This window comes from Rattus rattus, chromosome 8 (genome assembly GCF_011064425.1).
Source record: "Rattus rattus isolate New Zealand chromosome 8, Rrattus_CSIRO_v1, whole genome shotgun sequence".
NCBI lineage: Eukaryota > Metazoa > Chordata > Mammalia > Rodentia > Muridae > Rattus > Rattus rattus.
The window spans coordinates 49,663,714-49,686,488 of record NC_046161.1 but is presented as its reverse complement, the minus strand read 5'-3'; the positions used below and the strand labels follow the sequence as shown (position 1 = coordinate 49,686,488).

Sequence of the window (22,775 nt, the reverse complement as noted above, 5' to 3'; positions counted from 1 at the left end):
GCATTCTTTATGCTTGGCCTCTCCTCTAGCTCAGCTCATTCTCACCTGTGAAAGCACTCTGTTTGGAGAGAAAATCAGCAACTTTGGGTCTCATTAACACCTCTGACTGCTGCAATTCAAAGTCTTACTATAGCTATGCTCGCCTGTTCCTAGAAAGACAGCTTGCTTTCTCTTAAACCTCGGCGATAGAGTTTAACAGATCCCCATACTTAAAACAAAAAATAAAACATGCTTTAAGTTTGGAAGATTCTTTTTTCTTTTTTTTAATTAATTGGTTTTATTATTTATTTACATCTCAAATGTCCTTCTTCCCAGTCTCCCTTCTGCAAAACCCCCCATCCCATTCCCTTTGCTTCTATGAAAGTGCTCCCCCAACCACCCACCCACTCCTGGCTCACCCCCTCTAGCATTGACCAGGGCTGGGACATCTAGCCTCCACAGGACCCAGGGCCTCATAACGCAGTCCTTTGCTTCATATACCAGGTTTAGTCCCTGGTAGCTCTGGGGATTGTTCTTCCTACGGGGTTGCAATCCTCTTCAGCTCCTTCAGCCCTTCCCCTAATTCTTCCTTTGGGGTCCCCGGGCTCAGTCAGATGGTTGGCTGTATCTGCATTTGTCTTAGTCAGATGCTGGAGGAGCCTCTCAGAGGACAGCCAGAGGAAAATACTAAAAAATGTGCACTTACATAACTACAGCCCAGCAACCCCACTTCTAGCTATTTATCCAAGAAAAACTAAAGCATTTCTCTACAAACACTTGTTTAAGAATGATCCGAGCAGTTTTGTCCATAAATAAGTAAATATGCTAAGCAACATGCATATCTAACACAGGTAAACTTATAAACAGATTAGGATTTCTGTGAACTTACCAATAAAAAGGAATGAAATAATGATGTACACAAACACATGGATGAATTATTCTAAATTCCTGAAAACATTGGGTTTAGAAAAGCCAGATTCAAAAGCTACCTACTAGAGAACTATTATAGTCTATATCTACAACAGTTTCATTGTCCTGTAAATTCTCTCTGAACCAGTGTCATCTTTTTCTCCCTCGTCTTTGGCAATCACTATCTGCTCTATGTCTTCCTGATACACATTTTTTTTCAAAAATGAAGAGTTAAGAACCATATAGACTCTCCTTCTTTCAAGGATTCATCAGTAGAGGCCAAGTTAGATACTAGTGAAGGTGACATTCTATCCTTGGTAACAAACTCAGTCTCTGACCTGTGAAGGCAACTTTTAGGGCAGTGACATGCTGTTTCTATGCACTACTGTGAGTTCCTGTCTTGACCAATAGTGACAAGGCACTACTACCATGAATGTCAGGGAAGGCCAGTGAAGGCCTGGGCTTCCTCCCTCATCTGACAGTAATGAGATGGCACTTCTTGGCCCACTCCTCGCATAGTGTCAGGAAGATGCTTTCTAAAATACAAGATTTAAGGAGGACCCAAAACCTTATGATACCCCAAACTTCCAAGGTACAATGGTCAATAGATGCTACATTTTTCACACAAAGATTTTAAGACAACCACCATAAAAATATTTAATCATGCAACTATTAATATGCGTAAGCAAATGAAAATGTTTTTAGCAAAGAAATGCAAAACCGAAGAATAAAGAAATACAACTAAGACTCACAGTGAACAAAATTTTAAAGTCAGTATATAGACTTAACAATAAAATATAGAGAATAAAAATGTGAGTTTGAAAATAGAACAACCTAATATTATTCAATTTGAAGAGCAGAGAAAATATACCTTAAAAAATGAACTGAGTCATAAGAACTGATAGGGCTGTAACAACAGATGTAACATTCATGTCATCAGACATAGGAGAAAAAAATTTTAGACTGAAAAGTACTTCAAGAAGTAATAACAGAGACTGTCCAAAATTATTAAAAGATGTAAGTGTAGAGGTTCCATAAACTGAACAAACCATACTCAGAATGAACAAATAATTAATGATGAATATAAGTTCTCACATATCAATCATTATATTAAATATAAGTTTAATTTTTTTTGTTCCAAAGTGAGAACAACCAAAATATGCTTTAATGAGAATTTGTTAAGCTTTGGTACATCCATAGTGTGGTATACTATTCAGTAAACACTAGTGAGCTTCTCATATGCTTAGCCTCTTGGTATCCTGATGAATCAAAAACCAGTCTCAAATGGCCACATACTGAATTATTCCATTATACAACACTGAAAAACAACAAAACTTTCCATACCGATGAAAATAGGTTGTTAGTCTCTAGATGGAAATAAAAGTAAAGTATATATTACTTGTTCTAGGGTACTGTTTTAAGATGATATTGTCTTTACATTATGGATCTCAGATCCTGGCTTCCAGATTATTCCATACCAGCTGCACACCATGGGTGCCTCCTTCACAAGAGAACGGCTGAGCAGAAAGGCAACTTGGGAGATTTTTAATGAGTGCTTTTATTTCCTTAAGAGTTCTGCATCTACTTAAGTTGTTTGTCTGATCTTGATTTAACTTTAGTAAATGGTATCTATTATGAAAATTATCCATTTCTTTTTAGATTTTCCCATTGTTTTGGAGTGTAGCTTTTTGAAGTATAACTTAATGATTCTTTGAATTCCCTTGGTGTATATTGTTAAGTTCTTATTTTATTTCTGATTTTGGATATTCTCTCTTTGCTTTTAGTTAGTTTGATAAGGGTTTTCCTATCTTGTTGATTTTTTTTTCGAAAAATCAGCTTTTTTGGGGTAATTTTTTATTTACATTCCAAATATTATTCCCTTTCCCAGTTTCCCAGACATAAGCCTGCTACCCCCTCTCCTTCCCATTCTTCTATACTGGTCTTCCCCTCCCCAGCCATTACCCCCCTACCTACTCCCTGACATTCCCCTACACTGGGAGTCCAACCTTGACAGGACAATGGCTTCTCCTTCCATTTTTGCCCAACAAGGCCATCCTCTGCTACATATGCAGCTGGAGCCATGGGTCAGTCTATGTATAGTCTTTGGATGTTGGTTTAGTACCTGGGAGCTCTGGTTTGTTGGCATTGTTGTTCTTATAGGATTGTAAGCCCCTTCATCTCTTTCAATCCTTTCTCTAATTCCTCTAACTGGAGTCCTGTTCTTAGTTCAGTGGTTTACTGCTAGGATTCGCCTCTGTATTTGGCATGCTCTGGCTGTGCCTCTCAGGAGACATCTATATCAGGCTCCTGTCAGCATGCCCTTCTTAGCTTCATCAATCTTTTTGGTGAAAAAAAAAAAATATATATATATATATGGGCTGTGTGTAGGGCAGAGAAGTGTCCGCACTTTGGTCGTCCTTCTTCTTAAGCTTCATGTGGTCTGTGGATTGTATCTTGTGTAATCTGAGCTTTTGGGCTAATTATCTACTTATCAATGAGTGCATACCATGTGTGTTTTTCTGTGATTGGTTATCTCACTCAGGATGATATTTTCTACTTCAATCCATTTCCCTATGAATTTCATGAAGGCATTATTTTTGATAGCTGAGTAGTACTCCATTGTGTAAATGTACCACATTTTCTGTATCCATTCCTCTGTTGAAGGGCATCTGGGTTCTTTCCAGCTTCTGGCTATTATAAATAAGGCTGCTATGAACATAGTAGAGCATGTGTCTTTGTTGTATGTCAGAGCATCTTTTGGGTATATGCCCAGGAGAGGTATAGCTGGGTCCTCAGGTAGTGCAATTTTCTGAGGAACCTCCAGACTGATTTCCAGAGTGGTTGTACCAGTTTGCATCCCCACCAACAATGGAGGAGTGTTTCTCTTTCTCCACATCTTTGCCAGTGTATTTTGTGAACTGAGTTTTTGATCTTAGCCATTCTGACTGGTGTGAGGTGAAATCTCAAGATTCTTTTGACTTGTATTTCCCTGATGACTAAGGATGTTGAGCATTTCTTTAGGTGCCTCTCAGCCATTCAATATTCCTCAGCTGAGAATTCTTTGTTTAGCTCTGTACCCCATTTTTTAATAGGATTATTGGCTCTCTGGGGTCTAACTTCTTGAGTTCTTTGTGTATTTTGGATATTAGCCCTCTATCAGATGTAGGATTGGTAAAGATCTTTTCCCAATCTGTTGGTTGCCATTTTGTCCTAATGACAGTGTCTTTTGCTTTATAAAAGCCTTGCAGTTTCATGAGATCTCACTTGTCGATTCTTGATCTTAGAGCATAAACCATTGGTGTTTTGTTCAGGAAATCTTCCCCAGTGCCCATGTGTTCGAGACTCTTCCCCACTTTTTCTTCTATTAGTTTGAGAGTATCTGGTTTGATGTGGAGGTTCTTGATCCACTCGGACTTAAGTTTTGTACAAGGTGATAAGAATGGATCGGTTTGCACCCTTCTACATGCTGACCTCCAGTTGAACCAGCACCATTTGTTGAAAATACCATCTATTTTCCATTGGATAGTTTTAGCTCCTTTGTCAAAGATCAAGTGACCATAAGTTTGTGGGTTGATTTCTAGGTCTTCAATTCTATTCCACTGGTCTATATGCCTGTCTCTGTACCAATGACATACAGTTTTGTTTTGTTTTGTTTTTATCACTATTGCTCTGTAATACTGCTTGAGGTCAAGGATGGTGATTCCTCCAGATGTTTTTTATTGTTGAGTATAGTTTTTGCTATCCTGGGTTTTTTGTTATTCCAAATCAATTTACAAATTGCTATTTCTATCTCTATGAAGAATTGAGTTGGAATTTTGATGGGGATTGCATTGAATCTGTAGATTGCTTTTGGCAAAATGGCCATTTTTAATATATTAATCCTGCCAATCCATGAGCATGGGAAGTCTTTCCATCTTCTGACTGAGATCTTCAATTTTGTTCTTCAGAAACTTGAAAGTAGAATTTGGAAAGACTTCTCATACTTTTGAAACAGCAAATTTGTTATTGTGAAATGGCTGTATTAACAGAAGCCATCTATAAATCCAGTATAATCCTCCATCAAAACTCTAATGAATTTCTTCACAGAAATAGAAAGACAATCCTAAAATTTATATGAAATCATGGAAGACTCGGAAACAGCTAAGGAATCCTGAGCAAAAAGAACAATACTAGAGATATCACCGACTTGATTTCTAGGTAACCAAAAGAAAGGGCACTGAAGACTGCCACAGCAGGCCAGGGACATGGGTCCACAGCAAGAAACACTTGCCACCCATCCTGATAACCTCAGCTCTGCCTAAAATTCATGTGAAAAGCCACATAGTGTACGAGCATCTGTAATTGCTACACTTTTACCAAGAGATGGGATGCCAAAGAAGAGAGACCCTGCCTTAAACAAGATAGTAGATAAGGACCAACTCCTGAAAGTTGTCTTCTGATCTCCACACATGTGCCCAGGGCACACACACTACTAAATTCACACACTCATTATATCCATACACAATAAGTATTTTTTTTTATTTTTAAAAGACACATAAATCAAACCTATACAAACACAACCACCTGATTTTGAACAGATGCCAAAACACATTGGACAAAAGACAGCCTCTTCTACAAATGATGGTGGGAAAATTGGAATATCTACATAAAGAGGAATTAAACTAAAGCTCTTTCTTTTCTGCACAAAAATCAGCTCAGAATTGATCAAGAACTAAATGTAAAACCTGAAACTCTGCAACTACTAGGAAAATACTAAAAGAGAAATAGAAAAGGATTTTGCAAGGAATCCCAGTAGCTCAGGGTGTAAAACTCAAAATTAACAGGTGGGATTATATTAAATTTAAAAGTTTCTGCACAGTACAGGAAATAGTAGTGAACAAATAAAAACAAACAAAAAGACCTTACAGGAAGAGAGAAAAATTGTTAGCTCTACTTCTGATATATAAAGAATTCCAAAAAAAGAAAGAAATCCAGTTAATAAATGGGCTAATGAAATGGATATCTCTCAAAAGATGACCAATAAACATGAAAAAATGTTTAATAACCTTAGCCAAAGGGGAAACTCAATTTAGGATTTCATTCAGAAATCCTAAGATTACTTTAAGAAAATAAATGGCAGATGCCTTCAAGGATGATATTGGCCTTATACCGTGTTATTAGGATCGTCAAGTTGCCACTGTGGAAATCAGTATGGAGATTCTTCAAAAAACTTTAAAATGTCATGTGACTGAGCACCACTCCTGAGTATGAACTCAAAGGACTCTTAAGTCATCATAGCTCAGACACATATGCACATCTAATATTATAGTGCTATTCACTGTAGCTAAGGTTATGGAACCAATTAAGTGTTCACTATTAAGTAGGTAAAGAAACTGGTATATTTATACAATGGAATTTATTAATTCACAAAGCAGAAAAATTATAGATTAAAGATATAGTATAAATAAAGATTAAAATAAGTCAGATATTGGCTGGGTTAGGTGGCTCAGCAGATAAATGTGTTTATTGACATTCTGGGTTGGGACTCACATGGTGGAGGGAGAGGACTGACTTTGACAGGTTGTCCTCTAATTGTCACTCATGTGTCATAGCAGAAATATGCATGAGCTGCTTATAAACACACACACACACACACACACACAAACACACAAGTTTATTTTAAATGACAAATATTGTATCTTTCCTCTCACTTGTGGGTCCATTATAATAGAGGTGAATGAGAAAAGAGAATGTATGTAGGGCAGACATGAGCGAGGTATATGATAAACTTGTGTGAAAATCACCATGTTAATTGAATATATTCCAGTAAAAAATTAAGTTGAAGAAAATATGTATATGAACCATTTGTAATTTGCTGCTATTATAAAAATGAAATAATGACATATCAGAGCAATATAAAAATACTAAAGAGAAAGGGGTGACTCAATACAGGACCCATGATTCAGTCAAAAAGCTGGCAAGGAAGAATGACAGAAGAGAAAAATACACTGAGGAATACATTTTCATCTGTTTAAAAAGAATGGTTTTAAAGTTTTGCCTAAGAGTTACAGATTTAGAAGAGCCACAAGCTCCATGGCCCTTTCCCCAGACAAGACCTACTGCTATACAGTAAGGAGTGGTGCCAGCTGTAAGCCAAGCAGGTAACCCATCTCTGCCCACACAGATACCCACCCCCAAGGGGATGGGCCTCATACCTATGTAATACAGATGTTCGCTAAGCAGGGTCCTGGGTAGGAATGTTTTAAGGCAGGGAAAATTTTAGCATTACCCTTGGCCCAGCTATTCTGTCGGAAGTGAATTCAAACTGTAGTATTGGTCATAAGCAGATAGCAGATCTCTGTGATTGTGTACCTCAGCTACTAAAGCTGTCCCAAGAGAACCAGCTGCTTGCATGTTACCTCTCCATCACATAGAAGTGAAGCGTGTACTGCTTTGATAGTTGTCTTCAGCAGTATTTATACCTTTTCTGTAGAATTCTGCTTGTTTTTCTCGGTCGCAAAACTTGTTTTTGATGATTTTACAAAGAGTTATATTGTAACACTGAAGTTAAGCCTCTCTTTACCTTACTTCTGGCAATTTAATACTTCTTCCAGCCGAAATCCTGTTTTCTGTTGAAACACTGTCATAAATTGGAACAGATAGAACAGACTTATTCAGAGGGCAGAAAAATAACTTTGAGCATTTGAATAAAATTACTTAACCAAATGTTACACAGAGAATATTACTCTTATCTCGGTTAGGGTTCCTATTGCTGTGATAAAGCTCAGTGAACAAAAACTAACTTGGTGAAGAAAGGATTTATTTTATTTGGCTTATACTTCCAGTAATAGTCTTCACTGAGGGAACTCAGGGCAGAAACTCAGGCAGAGGCCATGGAGGATTGCTGCTTACTTAGGCTCACTCTCATGGCTGGTTCATCCTGCTTTCTTCACACCCAAGGACTGTCTGCAGAGAGATAGCACCACCCACAATGGTCAGGATCCTCCCAAATCAATTACTAATTAAGAAGATCACCCACTGTTCTTCCCACAGGCCGATCTGGTAGAGACCGGTTCTCTACTGAGGCTCCTTCTTCCAAAGTGACTTCAAGTTGTGTCGAGTTGACGTAAAAGTAGCCAACATAATTTTCATCAGTAAAGGGGCCAACCCAAAGGACAAAAATAGAGATGCGAGGGGGTGAGGGGGACATATGCAAAAATGCAAGGTTGGTTGAATTGAATTTAAAGCATGTTGACCCTTGGAAAATAGGCAGTCATGTTTTTGTTTGCTTGCTTGCTTTTGATTTATTTTGATTTTTTTAAAGGTCATATACTGAAGTTCTTCTTCTAGAGTCTGCCCTGAGGTTCCAGAGTTTGTCCCAGCAACCCTCAAAAGGGAGGCTACCTTCTTTGTGTTTATATTATGCAACAGGCAAAAATTATATTTTTAAATTTCAAAAGCTGGCAGCTATAGGGAAAAAATAGGATGGGCACAAAAATAGGCCTAGTTTGCATAATGCTTAGCTCTTCCTTTCTTTCTTCCTTCCTTCCTTTCTTTCTTCCTTTCTTCCTTTCTTCCTTTCTTCCTTCCTTCCCTCCTTTCTTTCTTTCTTTCTTTCTTTCTTGGTTACTATATTTCAGCCAGTTTTAACCACAACAACCATTTAATATTGGTTTTTTCTTTAGCCACAATAAAGCTCTTGTGGAATCTTGTGTTTTAAGATACATCAATGAAGCAATGTTTGGCTCATGACTAATTTTCACTTCTGTCCTCTGGAGACAAAGTTTCTCCAAAATCTTCAATAAAGAAATGTGTGGGGTTGAGATTTAGCTCAGTGGTAGGAGCTTGCCTAGCAAGTGCAAGGCCCTGTTCAGTCCCCAGCTCTAAAAAAAAAAAAAAAAAAAAAAAGAAAGAAAGAAAGAAAGAAATGTGTGATACAGAGGAGGAATGAAAGCATATCGTGGGCTTTAGAATAGAGCGGCCAGGTTCAAGGCCCCAGTGTTCTGTTAAATAGCTGAAATTTGCATGCATTACTTGAAATCTCTGAACTTTGATTCTTTAATCTGTAAAACTTACATGAAACGGGTGGTACAAGAACAGTGCTTAAATTGAAACTCCAGTAAGCATTACTTTTTACCATCCCCTGTGTGTTAGTTATTCTCTTGTTATTGTCACCAAACGTTCATGCAAACACAACCCTCAAGGAAAGCAACCAACACAAGAAAATAGAGTACTCCTTTGTCCCCTTCTGCCATGTGTTTAGTAGGTTTTTAAAGGTGAGATGAGCAACTCATTAAGTAAGGGCCATTAATTTTATATCTCAGAATTCTTTTTTCCTCTCGATTATTAACTATATTCTTAAATGATAGACTTGCTAGGTAAAATACTTCTAGGTAGTCAAAGGGTTTCTTAAAAACACCTTCATTCATGAATAGTGCTTTATTTTAAACATTTCATGATAAAAGGCAATATAATCTTGTAATACAAAAATTAATAAAGACTGAAGACTTTCAACATTACCCATAAAATGGGTCAACCAAATTCTTCTGTAGTATATGAAAGAACCATAAAGTTTTGTCTCTAGTGAGTTAACTTTAAAGTGTAGCTGATCAAACATATTAACTACATTCAGCCCAACAATTTTTTCTTTTTTTAACTTCATTAATTTATTCACTTTATATCCTGTTCGCAGCCTCCCCTTCCTTCTTTCCTCCCAGTCTCATCCTTACAAATCCCTCTCCCCCATTGTCCCCTCCCCTTCTCAGGGGAAGCCTCCCTTGAGTACCACCTAACCCTGAGACACCTACTAAGCATATCCTCTCCCACTGAGACTCAAGTAGGCAGTCCTGTTAGGGGAATGGGGTCCAGTGGCAGGCATCTATCTCCTATGAGGCTTCATTCAGCTGCAGATGGAAACAGATGTAGAGACCAACAGCCAAACATCAGGTAGAGCTTGTGGAAGAGTAAGAGATTGAATTGAGCAAGCCATAGGGGTGAAGGACAGCACAGAAGACCTACAGAGTCAAGTAACCTTGGCCCATGAGGGCTCACAGAGACTGAACCACCAACCAAAGAGCATGCAGGGGCTGGACCTAGGTCACCTATATACATACATGCGTATGTACATACGTACATACATACATATACACATACATGTATGTATATATATGTACATATATGTATTTATAGTGTTTTAAAGAGGTAGTTTTAGATGCCCTATATGCCTGAGCTCTTACTACTATGATAGCATCCAAGTATGTGTCCTTCCCCAGCCTTCACAGAAAAAAATTTCTTTTTAGTTTTCACTTTTTATTATTACTTTTACTTTTTTACATTCCAGCCATTGCCCCCTTCCTCATTCACACTCCCACAGTTCCTCACTCTATTCCTCCCCTCCGTGCGCCCTCTAAGAGGATGTCCTCCCTAGGCCTCCACCAGGCCACCACATTTGCTGGGGCCTCAAATCTCTCTAGTTAGGCCTGTCTTCTCCCACTGAGGCCAGATCAGGCAGTCCTCTGCTGTATATATGTCGGGAGCCTCAAACCAGCTCATGTATGCTGCCTGGTTGGTGGCTGGGGTTCAGTTGCCCTCCTCAGTTTCTTCCACCCCTCCTCTGATTCAACCACAGGGGTCCCCCAACTTCAATCCAGTGGTTGGGTGTAAATATCTGTGCCTGCCTCAGTCTTGCTTGTTGAGCCTTTCAGAGGACAGTCATGCTAGGTTTCTGTCTGTAAGCACATCATAACATCAGTAATGGTGTCAGGCCTTGGAGCCTCACCTTGGGAAGAATCCCATGTTGGGTCAGTCACTGGACCCCCTTTCTCTCAGTCTCTTCTCCATTTTTGTCCCTGCGATTCTTTTAGACAGAAACAATTCTGGGCCAGAATTTTTTTTTCATCTTTATTAACTTGAGTATTTCTTATTTACATTTCAATTGTTATTCCCCTCCCGGTTTCCCAGGCCAACATCCCCCTAATCCCTCCTCCTCCCCTTCTCTATGGGTGTTCCTCTCCCCATCCTCCCCCCATTACCGCCCTCCCCCAACAATCACGTTCACTGGGGGTTCAGTCTTGGCAGGACTGAGTCAGAATTTTTAACTGTGGGATGGCAACACCATCCCTCCACGTGATGCTGTCTCTACTGGAGATGGGCTCTAAAAATCCCCACTCCACTGTGGGGCCTTTCATTTAAGGCACCTCCTTCTGAGTCCTGAGCATCTCTCACTTCCCTGGTTTCTGGTACTTTCTAGAGAGTCCCCTACTTCCCTCCCCGTTCATTCTGCTAGCCCTCAGGGCCTCTCATCTTCTCTTCTTCTCCCCCTCCCCATACCTGACCATGTACCTCTTTACCCCTCTGCCTTTCCTCTCCCACCCAGGTCCCTCCCTTCCTCTGCCTCCTGTAGTTGTTTTCTTCTCCCTTCCAAGTGGGATTGACGCATACTTACTTGGGCCCATCTGCTTGTTAACCTTCTTGAGTTCTGTGGATTGTATCTGCACTTTTTTTTGGCTAATATCCACTTATTACCTCACAGAGATTTTTAAACCAATTATTCAGGACCTGGGGACACCAGCCAGCCATACAGAAATATGATGAATTAAAACTCTTTTCCCAGGTAGGAGAGCTGAGCCGACTGCAGCACTTGGGTGAGATAACCAGGGCAGTGCTGGAGAGCTGGCATTGGTTCTGTGAGTGTGGAAAGAGATGACCCAATGGTTATGGCTTGAATATGGGGAAGCTGGCCCCACCCCTCTTCTAAGCAAAGCTGGAGACCTGGCCCTAGTAGTGCTGGCTCCAGAGTACTGCCCTGGCTGACCAGCTCAGGTAGCACCAAGGCCCAGATCTAAGGCTTTGAGTTGGATTACTACCCCATCTGCTGGAGCACACAAAGGTGCCAGTCCTGCAGATCCAAAGCTGCAGGATCTCCATGACACAGGGCAACAACAGGATATGCAAGAGGAATCCTGGTGAGGATCCAGTCTTGATAATATAGCAGAAGCCAGAGACCTTGAACCAAACCAATGGACTCATTGCAATAGACATTTGCAAGTTTAGACAAAAGGGTATACTGTGTGACATACTGCAGCATCCACAATGAGATTTTGTTTTGTTTAGTTTATTTATTTCATTTATTTTCCTTTTTATGTTCAAGCGGGGAGGTTGCAAGGATGAAAAAAGGATACAAAGGAACAGAGAGATGAATATGATTGGGACACATAATGTGAAATTAACAAAGAATCAATAAAGAGTTAAAAAAAAAATCTTTTGCCAAATCAGTGATACTTGAACTTCTAGGAACCTGTGTCTCCTGGGCACCATGCTATCTACTTCAGGTTTGAGGAATACAGAGTTCCGAACAGTGGAATTGACTGACAGGACTGACAAAAACACACCATGTGACAGGTCTTACGTGGGAGGGTTACTAGAGAGGGGTACAAGAGGCAACCTCTGGGAAAGAAAGGAAAGAAGGGAAAAGAGGAACGTCAGGGAGACTAACTTCTTTTGGGGCTATGGTGCACATGCAGCAGTGTCCCTCGGGCAGCTGGAGATGATATGTCTTGTTGCTGGATCCCTTGAAAGCAGGATGCAAAGACACCTGATCGCTAACACTGACTGTCTCAAGAGAAGAGAGTTAAAAATATTAATAGTGTACTGGCTGGTCTTGTGTGTCAACTTGACACAAGCTGGAGTTATCAGAGAAAGGACCCCCCTTGAGGAAATGCCTTCATGAGATCCAGCTGTAAAGCATTTTCTCAACTAGTGATCAAGGTGGAGGACCCAGTCCATTGTAGGTGGTGCCATCCCTGGGCTGGTAGTCCTGGGTTCTATAACAGAGCAAGCTGAACAAGCCAGGGGAAGCAAGCCAGTAAGTAACATCCCTCCATGGCCTCTGCATCAGCTCCTGCTTCCTGGCCTGCTTGAGTTCCAGGCCTGTCTTCCTTTGGTGATGAACAGCAATGTGGAAGTGTAAGCTGAATAAACAAACCCTTTCCTCCCCAACTTGCTTCTTGGTCATGATGTTTGTGTAGGAGTAGAAACCCTGACTAAGACAGTTAGAATTTATCAGTAGGGGAAAACTGGGTCTCTTTCTAATCAAGCATATCAAAGCCTTTCACACAGATCTTGTCAAAACAGATTTTTTTTACTGGATCCAGGCTATAATATACTGATTAGCATACCTGGGCATGAATCTTTAGTATATAAAAAAATTCTATCCCCCTCCACAAAAGAAAAAAAATAACTCCTTGTGGAAGCTGTAGCGTATCACGGTATATTGGAAGGTACACCCTTTTGTCCACACGTCTTTCCTTGCAAATGCAGCTGGTGAGGTGTAGGATCAGCTCTCCACTCTCATGACCCCAGGATAGTGAGGGGTGGGCATCTCTCCCTCACCCACAACACTTCACAGCAGATGAGTGGCAGGGCCAGCTCTCCCAGGCTCACATCCTCAGGACTGGCTCACCAGCAGTTCCCCCACTACCTCATCCACCTATGGAACCAGGACCAGCTCTACTATGCTTCCTGCACAATGTTGCAGGCCTATCTCCGGAGTCAGCTGTCAAGGGGCAGGGCCAGCTCTCCCAGGATTCCCAGGAGATAGGTAGGGTCGGCTCCAAACAGCCTTCAGACATCAACATGGCCCCAGGTGGCAGCAGCTCAGACCAGAGACTTCTGCATGGCCTTTGGTGGTAACATTGCCTGCTGCTGCAGAGCACAGACCCAGACAAGGCCCTCAGTGGGAGCACTGGGCCAGGACCTCACCATGGCCTTAGGTACACCATTAGCTACTCACATCAGGCTCTTCTTCACTACCTTGAATCTCCACTTTGGCCTCTCTTCATTGTGCTCACACTGGTCTGCTTGTCTCTCCTCTGTCCACTACTTACTTGCTCATCTTAGTGGCCCCAGGGCCCCCTTGGTATCTGGTACTGGGCAGGGATCATTATGGACTTGCTCCTCACTGGAACCCTGTGGCTCCAGACTGGGGGTCACTTCTCAGACTCGCTCTGCCAGTTGAGGCCATGCTGTACCTGGCTAAGGGTCATGTCCAAGATTACTATGTTGAAAAAGAGTCTCCAATATAAAATACAGAGAAGTCAGAGCAAGCAGAGGTCATGCAAGATATAAAAGAAAATCTCCTTTAAAATCAACTTTTCTTTAAAACCTACAAGTTCTTTAAATCCTTGCAAAAGATATAATTAAATGAAAATCATCATGGAAGAGCTGAGAAGATGCCAAATCAGTAAAGCACTTGCCCCCGCAAGCATGAAGACCAAAAATATCAAAACATGCATTGACAAAACCCACATAAAAAGCCAGGTACAGTGATGTATACCTACAGTCCCACCACTGGCAAGATGGGAAGGCAGACTCTCCAGTGAGAGACCCTGGCTCAAACAGAAGACAGAAGGTGCCCAAGGAGTGACATAATGTGACTCTGTGTTTTAGAAAAAGAACCTTTTGCCATTTTGTAGTAAGAAATGCAAATGTTGTCCTACTAGAGATATTTAAATTCGATATCCTTAAGAATCCATTCTCACATGAAATCCATTCTCTCATATGAGTCTATAAACTTAGTTCATTCAAAATTTTAATATAGTTTTGTGCCAATTCCTGTGATAGCATTTTGTGTGTATTACCTCAGTTAGCACTTTCAGGAACCTATAATGAATGTTATTATCCCTGTTTTAGAGATAAAAAGTTAGAATTTAGCAAAAAATAATATTCCCAGTATCATATGACTAATAAAGACAAAGGTGGGATTTGACTAGCCACCTAACCTCAGAGCCAACACACGGGAAAATGTCGCATGGCCTCAGGTAGCATTTCAGAAATTATGACTCTAGAACTTTCACAAGTCATCTCTGTCCAATTTCCATGGTTTCACTGAAGCATTCTCACTGTTTCTTATTTCTAGGTTTATATTCCAGATGAAAATAATGCTGTTTTGGGAAGAAATACAAATAAACAAGTTTTTGAAGGCTTGACGACTGGACTTCTCAGAGCCGGTGCTGTGGTTTTTAGCTGTCTGATTGCCAACCGACCAGATGGAAACAGCCGGCCAGCTACACCAAAAATATCAACACAGGAAATGAAAAACAAACCCTCACAAGGTGATGCTTTTAACAGTCGAGTGCAAGACCTTATCAGGTAAAATCACTGCACTTCCTAAAATGATTTTTTAAGGTATTAAAATAATTAGAACCTAAGACGCTCCAGATAGCTGTTGTTTTTGCAGCATTGTCTGTAAACTTTTGGTAGAATCTCTTCTATCATTTGTAGAAAGAAGGAAAAGCAATGTAAAGCTCAGCTGACACTCTCAGATGTGCTGCCAGCGTCCTACCACTTCTCAAAAGCAGCACTTTGCTCCTCAGAGTATCTGAGCCCCCGTCTTAGTCACAGTTTTAGTTCAGACCTAATATAACAAGAGTCACCATTTATGGAGCACTCGTCACGTTCCATACAGGTAAGACTTTGGACTCTTTGCAGCCCTGTGAGTGCACAGCTTCTAATTTAGACGAGATGAGGAAATTGTTTGGGGAGGTTAAGGGTTTTGGCCAAGGTTGTGTAATGAGTTAAAGAGTAGAGTGGAAAGCTGGGACTGGAGCTCACATCTACTTAGACTCTCCACATCTGTACACTTTCCTCCTCACAGATGTGGCAGTTTCTGTCACCTGCTCAGACCTGCCTTGCTTCCTTCAAAGGTCTCCTTTGCTCCAGGGAAATTTACTCCTACTTTAGCATCTGAACTTTTTCCCCTTGTGAATCTTGAATCAGGTAGAATGTTTAATTTCCCAGAAGGGTTCCATCTGGTGTTAATCAGTTACTGTTCCACCACTCAGCAAGCCTCTGTGGTCTGCACTGATCTTTGGATTCCAAATCCATGCAATTTGTTGCTCTATGAAACTTATGGTAGGTTAATAGAGAAAGAAAATGCCCTCCTCTGCATTTGTTTCTTTCACAGCTCATAAATTCCCTCTGACTTCTTGTGCTGCTGCCTTGGGAAGAGTTGTTTCATTCAGTATCTTTCCTGCACTCCCCTTTCATCTCCCTGCTCTCTTTTGCAAGCATATTTATTGCTGGAGAGCACCAGGCCCTTTGGGTCCACAACCATTTATCTTAGAGCACTTGACTTTTACCCTCCCTGCCCTTTCTCTCAGTTGCTTGATCCCATTCAATTTCTTCATGTCCTTTTGGTCATTGTAGAACTTAGCCACCCCTGCTGATGAATGTCATTGTGTCTCAGTGTTCTCCTTAGGGGGTTGTTGTGAGCCCCTCCTTTGGCTGTGGTGAGGCAGAAGGTCCAGCCTAGTGCTTTAGTGCAATTCCAGTCCACCTTCTAGGAGAAGAAGCAAGCATTTTCACATGCATTGCTAAGTTGCCAAATCTTTCTTTTTTTAACTTTTATTCTTTATTTTTACCACTGTCACTCTCTTCAGACACACCAGAAGAGGGCATCAGATCCCATTACAGATGGTTGTGAGCCACCATGTGGTTGCTGGGGATTGAATGCAGGACCTCTGGAAAAGCAGTCAATCAGTGCTCTTAACCACTGAGCCATCTCTCCAGCCCCCTGCCAAATCCTTAAAGGAAGAGATTATTGCATTGGGGGGGGGTGTCTAAAATAACAGTACTCTTCTGTCAAGACAGATAATGGGTGTAACTTTGAAAAGATGATTAACAAGCACAGTACTTGAGAACAAACCCTTTGGAATATTATTTTCTTAAAGATATGTGTTATAATATTGATTTGCTGAGCCTGGAGGTTTTGAATCATCTCAGGGATGATTTTATGGAACATGTTCACTTTGCCCTTGAGGATGCCTCACAGAACATGAGTATTAATTTTCATATCTGTTTTTTTTAACCTTCCCAACTCTTAACTGACAGGAGACCATGCTTTATCTGTACTGCATCATGGGCAGTGCTGTCAGTTGTGAAGCTAAGTGGAAAGGTGTCACTGCAGTCTCTGGAGTTGTCTGACTTGTCCCAGAGCCAGAGCAAACCCCGACATTGGTCTCTTTTTTCTTACCTAGCACAGAACAGGCATGCATATATCTTTTTCCATGTTTAATTATTCATTTTTTAAATACATCAAAACATACAAAAACAATATTGTAGCTACTATGCTCCAACAATTGGTGTTTTTCTCTTTTAATCTTCGGTTTTGGATTTTTTTATTGTAAACAAAACCAATGACACAGGGAGAATTACCTCCTCATCTTTGTCTTTTTCTCTATTCTTTCTCTGGTAAGACCTACATCTTTAACTTAGAGTGGACAGACATCATCTCATGCCTGTTCTGTGTGTCTGTGTGAGCATGTGTGAATATCCATGAACAATTTATTATATTTTAAATTTGTATGACTTCTTAACAGTTATATAAATATTCTGATAGTATTTACCAATTACTAGTTGATACAATTAAATTCAACATGTTTTAATGTTGTTAATTTTAGCTGTTCTACAATTCTGCTCTATAAATAAGATTTATTTACATCTTCTACTGATTCCTCCATTTCACTATTCACTAAAAAATTGAGCCAAAACCTTCATAAACATGTTCTGTGTTTGTATCATTTTCAAGGTCTTATACTTACAGAAGGAATTCTGAATGATAAAATAAATGAATGTTCATATTTATCAGCTAATACCACACTCTTCTCCCTAGTAATTATATATTTTTTCTATTCTATCATCAAAAACTTAAAGTTCCCATTTTCTATATCCTTGCCTTTATAATTCTCATAGGCATAAAACGGTAAATGGCTATTGTCTTCATTTGCATTGTACTTTTTATTAGTGAAATAGAACATTGTTCATCATCCTTATTTACATCAATCAGAATTTGGTTGTAGAAAACAGAAATTGCTTCACAAATTTAAACTGAAAGGATTTAATGTAGAAAATTAGGTGCCTACAAAATTATCTATGTTTACTCTACAGGAAATCCCAAAACAATAATGTGAAACTATAAAGCTATGATATCTGTAGATATCAAGGATTACTAGCTCTTTAAAAATTAAGAATTGTGCTAGAGCAAGGGACTGAGGAGATCATTCAGTGAGTAAGAGGGCTGGCGTGAAAACAAGTTCAAATGCCCAGCCACCTGTATGATACCTGTTACATGCTTGTGACCCCAGCATTAGGGGACAGAGACAGGTGGATCCTGGGTGCTCACTGATCAGCAGTATGCTTCAGGGTCAGTGAGAGACCCTGTCTTAAAAATAGATGGGGAACTGTAAGAGTTTAAATTACACTTATCAAATGGGTTATCTGCTAGAGACTGAATGTAAATCACATTTATCTACCAATAATGTACTGGAGAGTGCACAAGTCTATATTCCTATTTTTTTTTTCTTTTTTCTTTTTTTTCGGAGCTGGGGACTGAACCCAGGGCCTTGCGCTTGCTAGGCAAGCGCTCTACCACTGAGCTAAATCCCCAACCCCTACAAGTCTATATTCCTAATTGTCCTTAGTTCTAACAATTAGTTAAAAGGAGTTGTGGGGAGCAACTTTTAACCAATGTGAAGCCATTGTTTAGGATGCCGGGCCTGATTGATAGGAGACAGAGCTAGGCAAAGCTACTCACTCATTCTTTCTCCCATTGCCCTCCAACTGTGCTGGAGCTTAGTACCACAGACCTATAATCCAGACTCTCCAGAGGCAGAAAGTGGTGAGTTGAAGGTCAGCTTAGGCTATCCTACAAAACATTATCTCAGAGGAAAAGAAAAGCATCTCCAACTGTGTGTATTTGCTTCCATTTACCTAGGCAAGCCTTATTTCATGACTTGGGGAAATCTGTGTGCTCTAGGACTGGTATGGCTTTCAGATACAATGGCTCTTTCCTTACTTTGTGTTAAATACTCATTGTTTTAGAGTTCTACTTTAATATTAGGTGCCATAGACAGTTTCTTACATCTACTGTTGGGAGAGTCTGTTTTGTTCCGGAGTTAAGAGGTGTTTTTTCTTGAAACAGTAAAGATGCTGCTCTGTTGTCTTCTGACTCCTTCGTTTCCTGTAAGAAATCAGCTTCTTGAGTCGTTTTCTCCTGGAAATAGCGTGCCCTTTTTTGTCACTGCTCTCCAGATTTTGTCTTTTACTTTCTACAGTTGGCAGTTTGTTTAAATGTAGATCCTGTATGTTTGTCCTGCCCACAGTTAGTTGGACTCCTTGAATCTATATCAATTGATGCTTTTATGCATAAACAGAAATCTATCCAAAAAGTACCTCTACAAAAAAATTTTCCACTATAGGTGACTTTATTTGTAAATTCTGTGGAACATTTCAGAGGGGAAAAAAATGCTATCAATCACACATTCTTTCTTGGGGAAGAGGAAAGAGTACTTTGGTTTATGATACCAATAGGAACACTAATAATAAGTCTGACAAAAATATTCCTCAGAAAGTCCCACATCAATATTTCTTTGATGAATATAGTTCGTCAAATGTTAGCTTAGATAAATCCAGCAACATATTAGAGTATGGCCAAGTGTGGTTTTTTCTAGAGATAGAACACAATTTTAATATTTGTAATTCATATTAATTCATTGCCAAAGATAATAAATGGTCAAAGATTGTACCTTTCTGTCAAGCTAAAATATTAACCTGTTACAGCTTCATGGATGACAGCAAAAGAGCAAAGAGTCCCTAGGTTAGAGAGAAAAAATGTTATTCTCAGAGTTTTATTTGGTTTTGCCCTTGTTTCACAAAAACAACAGGGTCAAACCAAGTAGATGTTGTACATGAAGTGAGTCTGTGGCTGACTCCCAATCCCTCTGTCTCTCCACCACCAGTTTTCCCTCCCAGTTTCATGTGCTTCTTTGTTTAAGCTACTGAGTCCATTTGATGCTACACTAAGTAGGATATATAGGGTGTAGGAGCATGGGTACCGTTGTAGTAAAAATTTATCTGAATTGGGAATTTCTACACTTGTGTAGTGCAGATTCTCTCACCCCTGGGGATAACCAGGCTTGGTGGCCCTCATTAGCCTTATCCCTGAAGAAAACTGACTTGACTTCCCTCAGCAGCCATCAGTTGCCAATAGCTCTTCAACTGGCAGTGGGAGTGAATCAACCTTTTTCCTCACCATGTTGGGATTTTGGCTGGCTAGATTTCATGCAGATGTTGTGCATGTTGTCATAGCTATGAGTTCGTGTGTTCAACATTTTGTCATGTCTAGCATATACTGTTTTGCTACAGATGATCTTCCCACCCCCTCTTCTGCAGTGATTCCTAAGCCTTGCAGTGGGTAGAAGAATGGTATAGATGCCTCATTTAGAACATGGTCTCTTAGTCTCTACACATGGCACTAATTGTGGGTCCCTGTATTAATCACTATCTTCTACAGAAAGAAGCTTCTGCAATGATGACTGCTATTTGTATTAATCTATGGGTATAAAAATAAGAACTTAGGAGGCAATTTATCTCTATGTCCATTTAGCAGAATACTAGGATTGGGTTCTGCCTTAGGGCTATGACCTCACCAGCCCCGGGGGCCTAGTAAATGTTACCATGCATGAGTTCTGGCTTTTAGAGAAGGCTTTAAATAAGGAAACTGGTTGGTTGGTCTCCTAACACTTGCACACTATTGTACCAATTGGCATATATTGTCAGACCAGTTGTTAGTGTACATCGCAGGCTTTTACATCTGGGTAAGAGTGTTACTTTTCTCCCCCAATGGCATGCATAGAACTATACTATGAAAGCTAGTCACTAGGGATGACTTGATTTCTCCAAATCCTATAGCTGTGATTCATATATATGGTGTCATTATAGATTTTTTTTTGTCTATAGTCCTATCTAGTATCACACATTGAGTTTACTTGCTATTTCTCTTTAGTGTTTTTTAATTTGAATTTTTTTCCTTCTTAGTCTCTGTCTCTCATGTACCCACAATTTTCAATGGGGATACACGTTATTTTATGGAACATTCCTAGCCTGTCTTCATGATCAATTAACATTATGTATCTTTCTATGTTTATAACTAAGAGTCTTAATCTTATTTATGTTCTTAATGGTGATTTTATTTTAGTAGAGCACCTACAGTTGGCATTAGAAATTTAAAGTGTTAACAAGAGTGTGTGGGTAGCATGTCTATGTGGAGAGTCCTGCAAAAAGTCAATGGACCACAAAACACAACAAAACATGGCAGTGGGAGGCAAGGGAGTTACTGGGAGAGAAGGATAATAAATCGTAAGGTTGTCAGGTAGACCATAGTGTGTGTGTGTGTGCGTGCGTGCGTGCGTGCGTGCGTGCGTGCGTGCGTGTGTGTTGTCAAAGAATAAATTAATTTTTGAAAGTGTATCTGGGAAGCATCATTTTGTCTCCTAAGTCCCTATGTTGTGGTGACTTTGGTCCCTGGTTCTTAAGAAAATACTACTTGCTAGGACTGTAGAGATCATTACATACTTTTTCACCTACTGTCAGTTTCTTCAAACCAAGAAGAATGGTGAGAGAATAACTGATTGTTTAGTACTAAACGTAAGGACGTTGGTACTTAAGTGTTTTAGTCAAACCTATATTCTGTCAGTATGTCAAGGGATCCAAGCCTGGATGTGCTAAGATTTATCATAGAAGATGAAGACATTGTCACCTCTGCAGATTGAGACATACCATTCTCTTTCACCAGCTATGTGGTGAACATGGGTCTGATTGACAGACTTCATGGCTGCTTCCTCTCAGTGCAAGGCCCAGTGGATGAGAATCCCAAAATGGCCACATTTCTGCAGCATGCCGCAGGATTCCTACGTGGGATATGTATGCTGTGCTTTACTGTCACTGGAAGGTAAGAATTGCAGGTTAGAGCATCTCTTACGTTTGTCTGTCTAAATCTCACTGCTGTAGTAGTCACTCCACTGCCTTCCTATATTTCCCTTGTCATTGGTTTTCCACATTGAGATTGAATTACATTTTTATTTGAGGGTGGGATGGATGTTCCTGCCAGAGTCAGTCTGTTTTCTCTTTTTTTAACTGGTGTCATAAAGACCTGAATGCATCCAGTTCTTCTTCTACTGAGATCCAGGGGTGTTGTAGGTAGGGCGTGAGGGGTTGGGGTTCTCTGGCAGTCAGTGAGCCAATGACAAAACACACCAAACCAAATCAGGCCATTAGCCCAGAATAGCACAACCTCACCATGGTATTGTTGCCGGTCACCTCCTTTTGGGTAATCTCCTAGATCTTTGTTTTTCTCTACTTTTCTTTCTTCCAAAGTACTAACACAAAAGAGTCATCCAAAAATAGTAGCTCTCTGAAGGCACTCATAGTAGCTCATGGGTGTGGCTAAAGCAAAGTGCCAGGCACTAGTATGGACTTGAACACCACCCTGTAAGGTATCCTCAGAAATAATTGTCAGGCCAACAGGATGGTCCAGTGATTAAAACCCACATAAGCCCGATGGCCTGATTTTGTGATTCCCCAGAACTCAGGATTGAAAGAGAACTCCCAAAATGTGTCCTTTGACTTCCCCATAGACATTGTTGCATATATGTGCATTCACACATACAATAAAAGACGTAAATTAAAAAAGCATCAGTTCTCTAGAAAGGACAAGGACTCTTTCCTGGGTGCTCTTTTGACTCTGAGTGAGAGTCATTCACAGTAGTGACTTATTGTTTTGATAGGAATATGAAACATCCTTGAAGTATACCAATGATATTCAGTAAAGTAGTTTGCTTAAAATTAAATTCTAAACAGCACTTATTTGTATTTTGAATTTTCTTTATCCCATATTTTGAAGTTTTGTCGCAAAGAAAAAAATTATTTGAAGAATTTGGAAATTGCTTCTTAAAGAAATATGACGCATCTTATTCCATAGCACACAGAATGCAAGTGCTGTGTGCACAGTGTTTTATGAGAAAGGCATTTCTTCTGAAATCATCACTGGTTTAGTCTGTTACATATAGGATCCC

The 22,775-nt window shown here is 40.0% G+C and overlaps 1 protein-coding gene across 2 annotated transcripts in view; it reads left to right on the top strand.

Annotated features, from left to right (window-relative positions):
* The window catches only part of Scaper (S-phase cyclin A associated protein in the ER), a 265,244-nt gene that overhangs the window by 197,771 nt on the left and 44,698 nt on the right, over positions 1-22,775 (top strand). For both annotated transcript variants that reach the window (XM_032911332.1, XM_032911331.1), the window contains exons 16-17: positions 14,783-15,015; positions 21,497-21,652. In XM_032911332.1, coding sequence (XP_032767223.1) covers positions 14,783-15,015; positions 21,497-21,652 — 389 coding nt within the window. The remainder of the gene's footprint in view (positions 1-14,782; positions 15,016-21,496; positions 21,653-22,775) is intronic.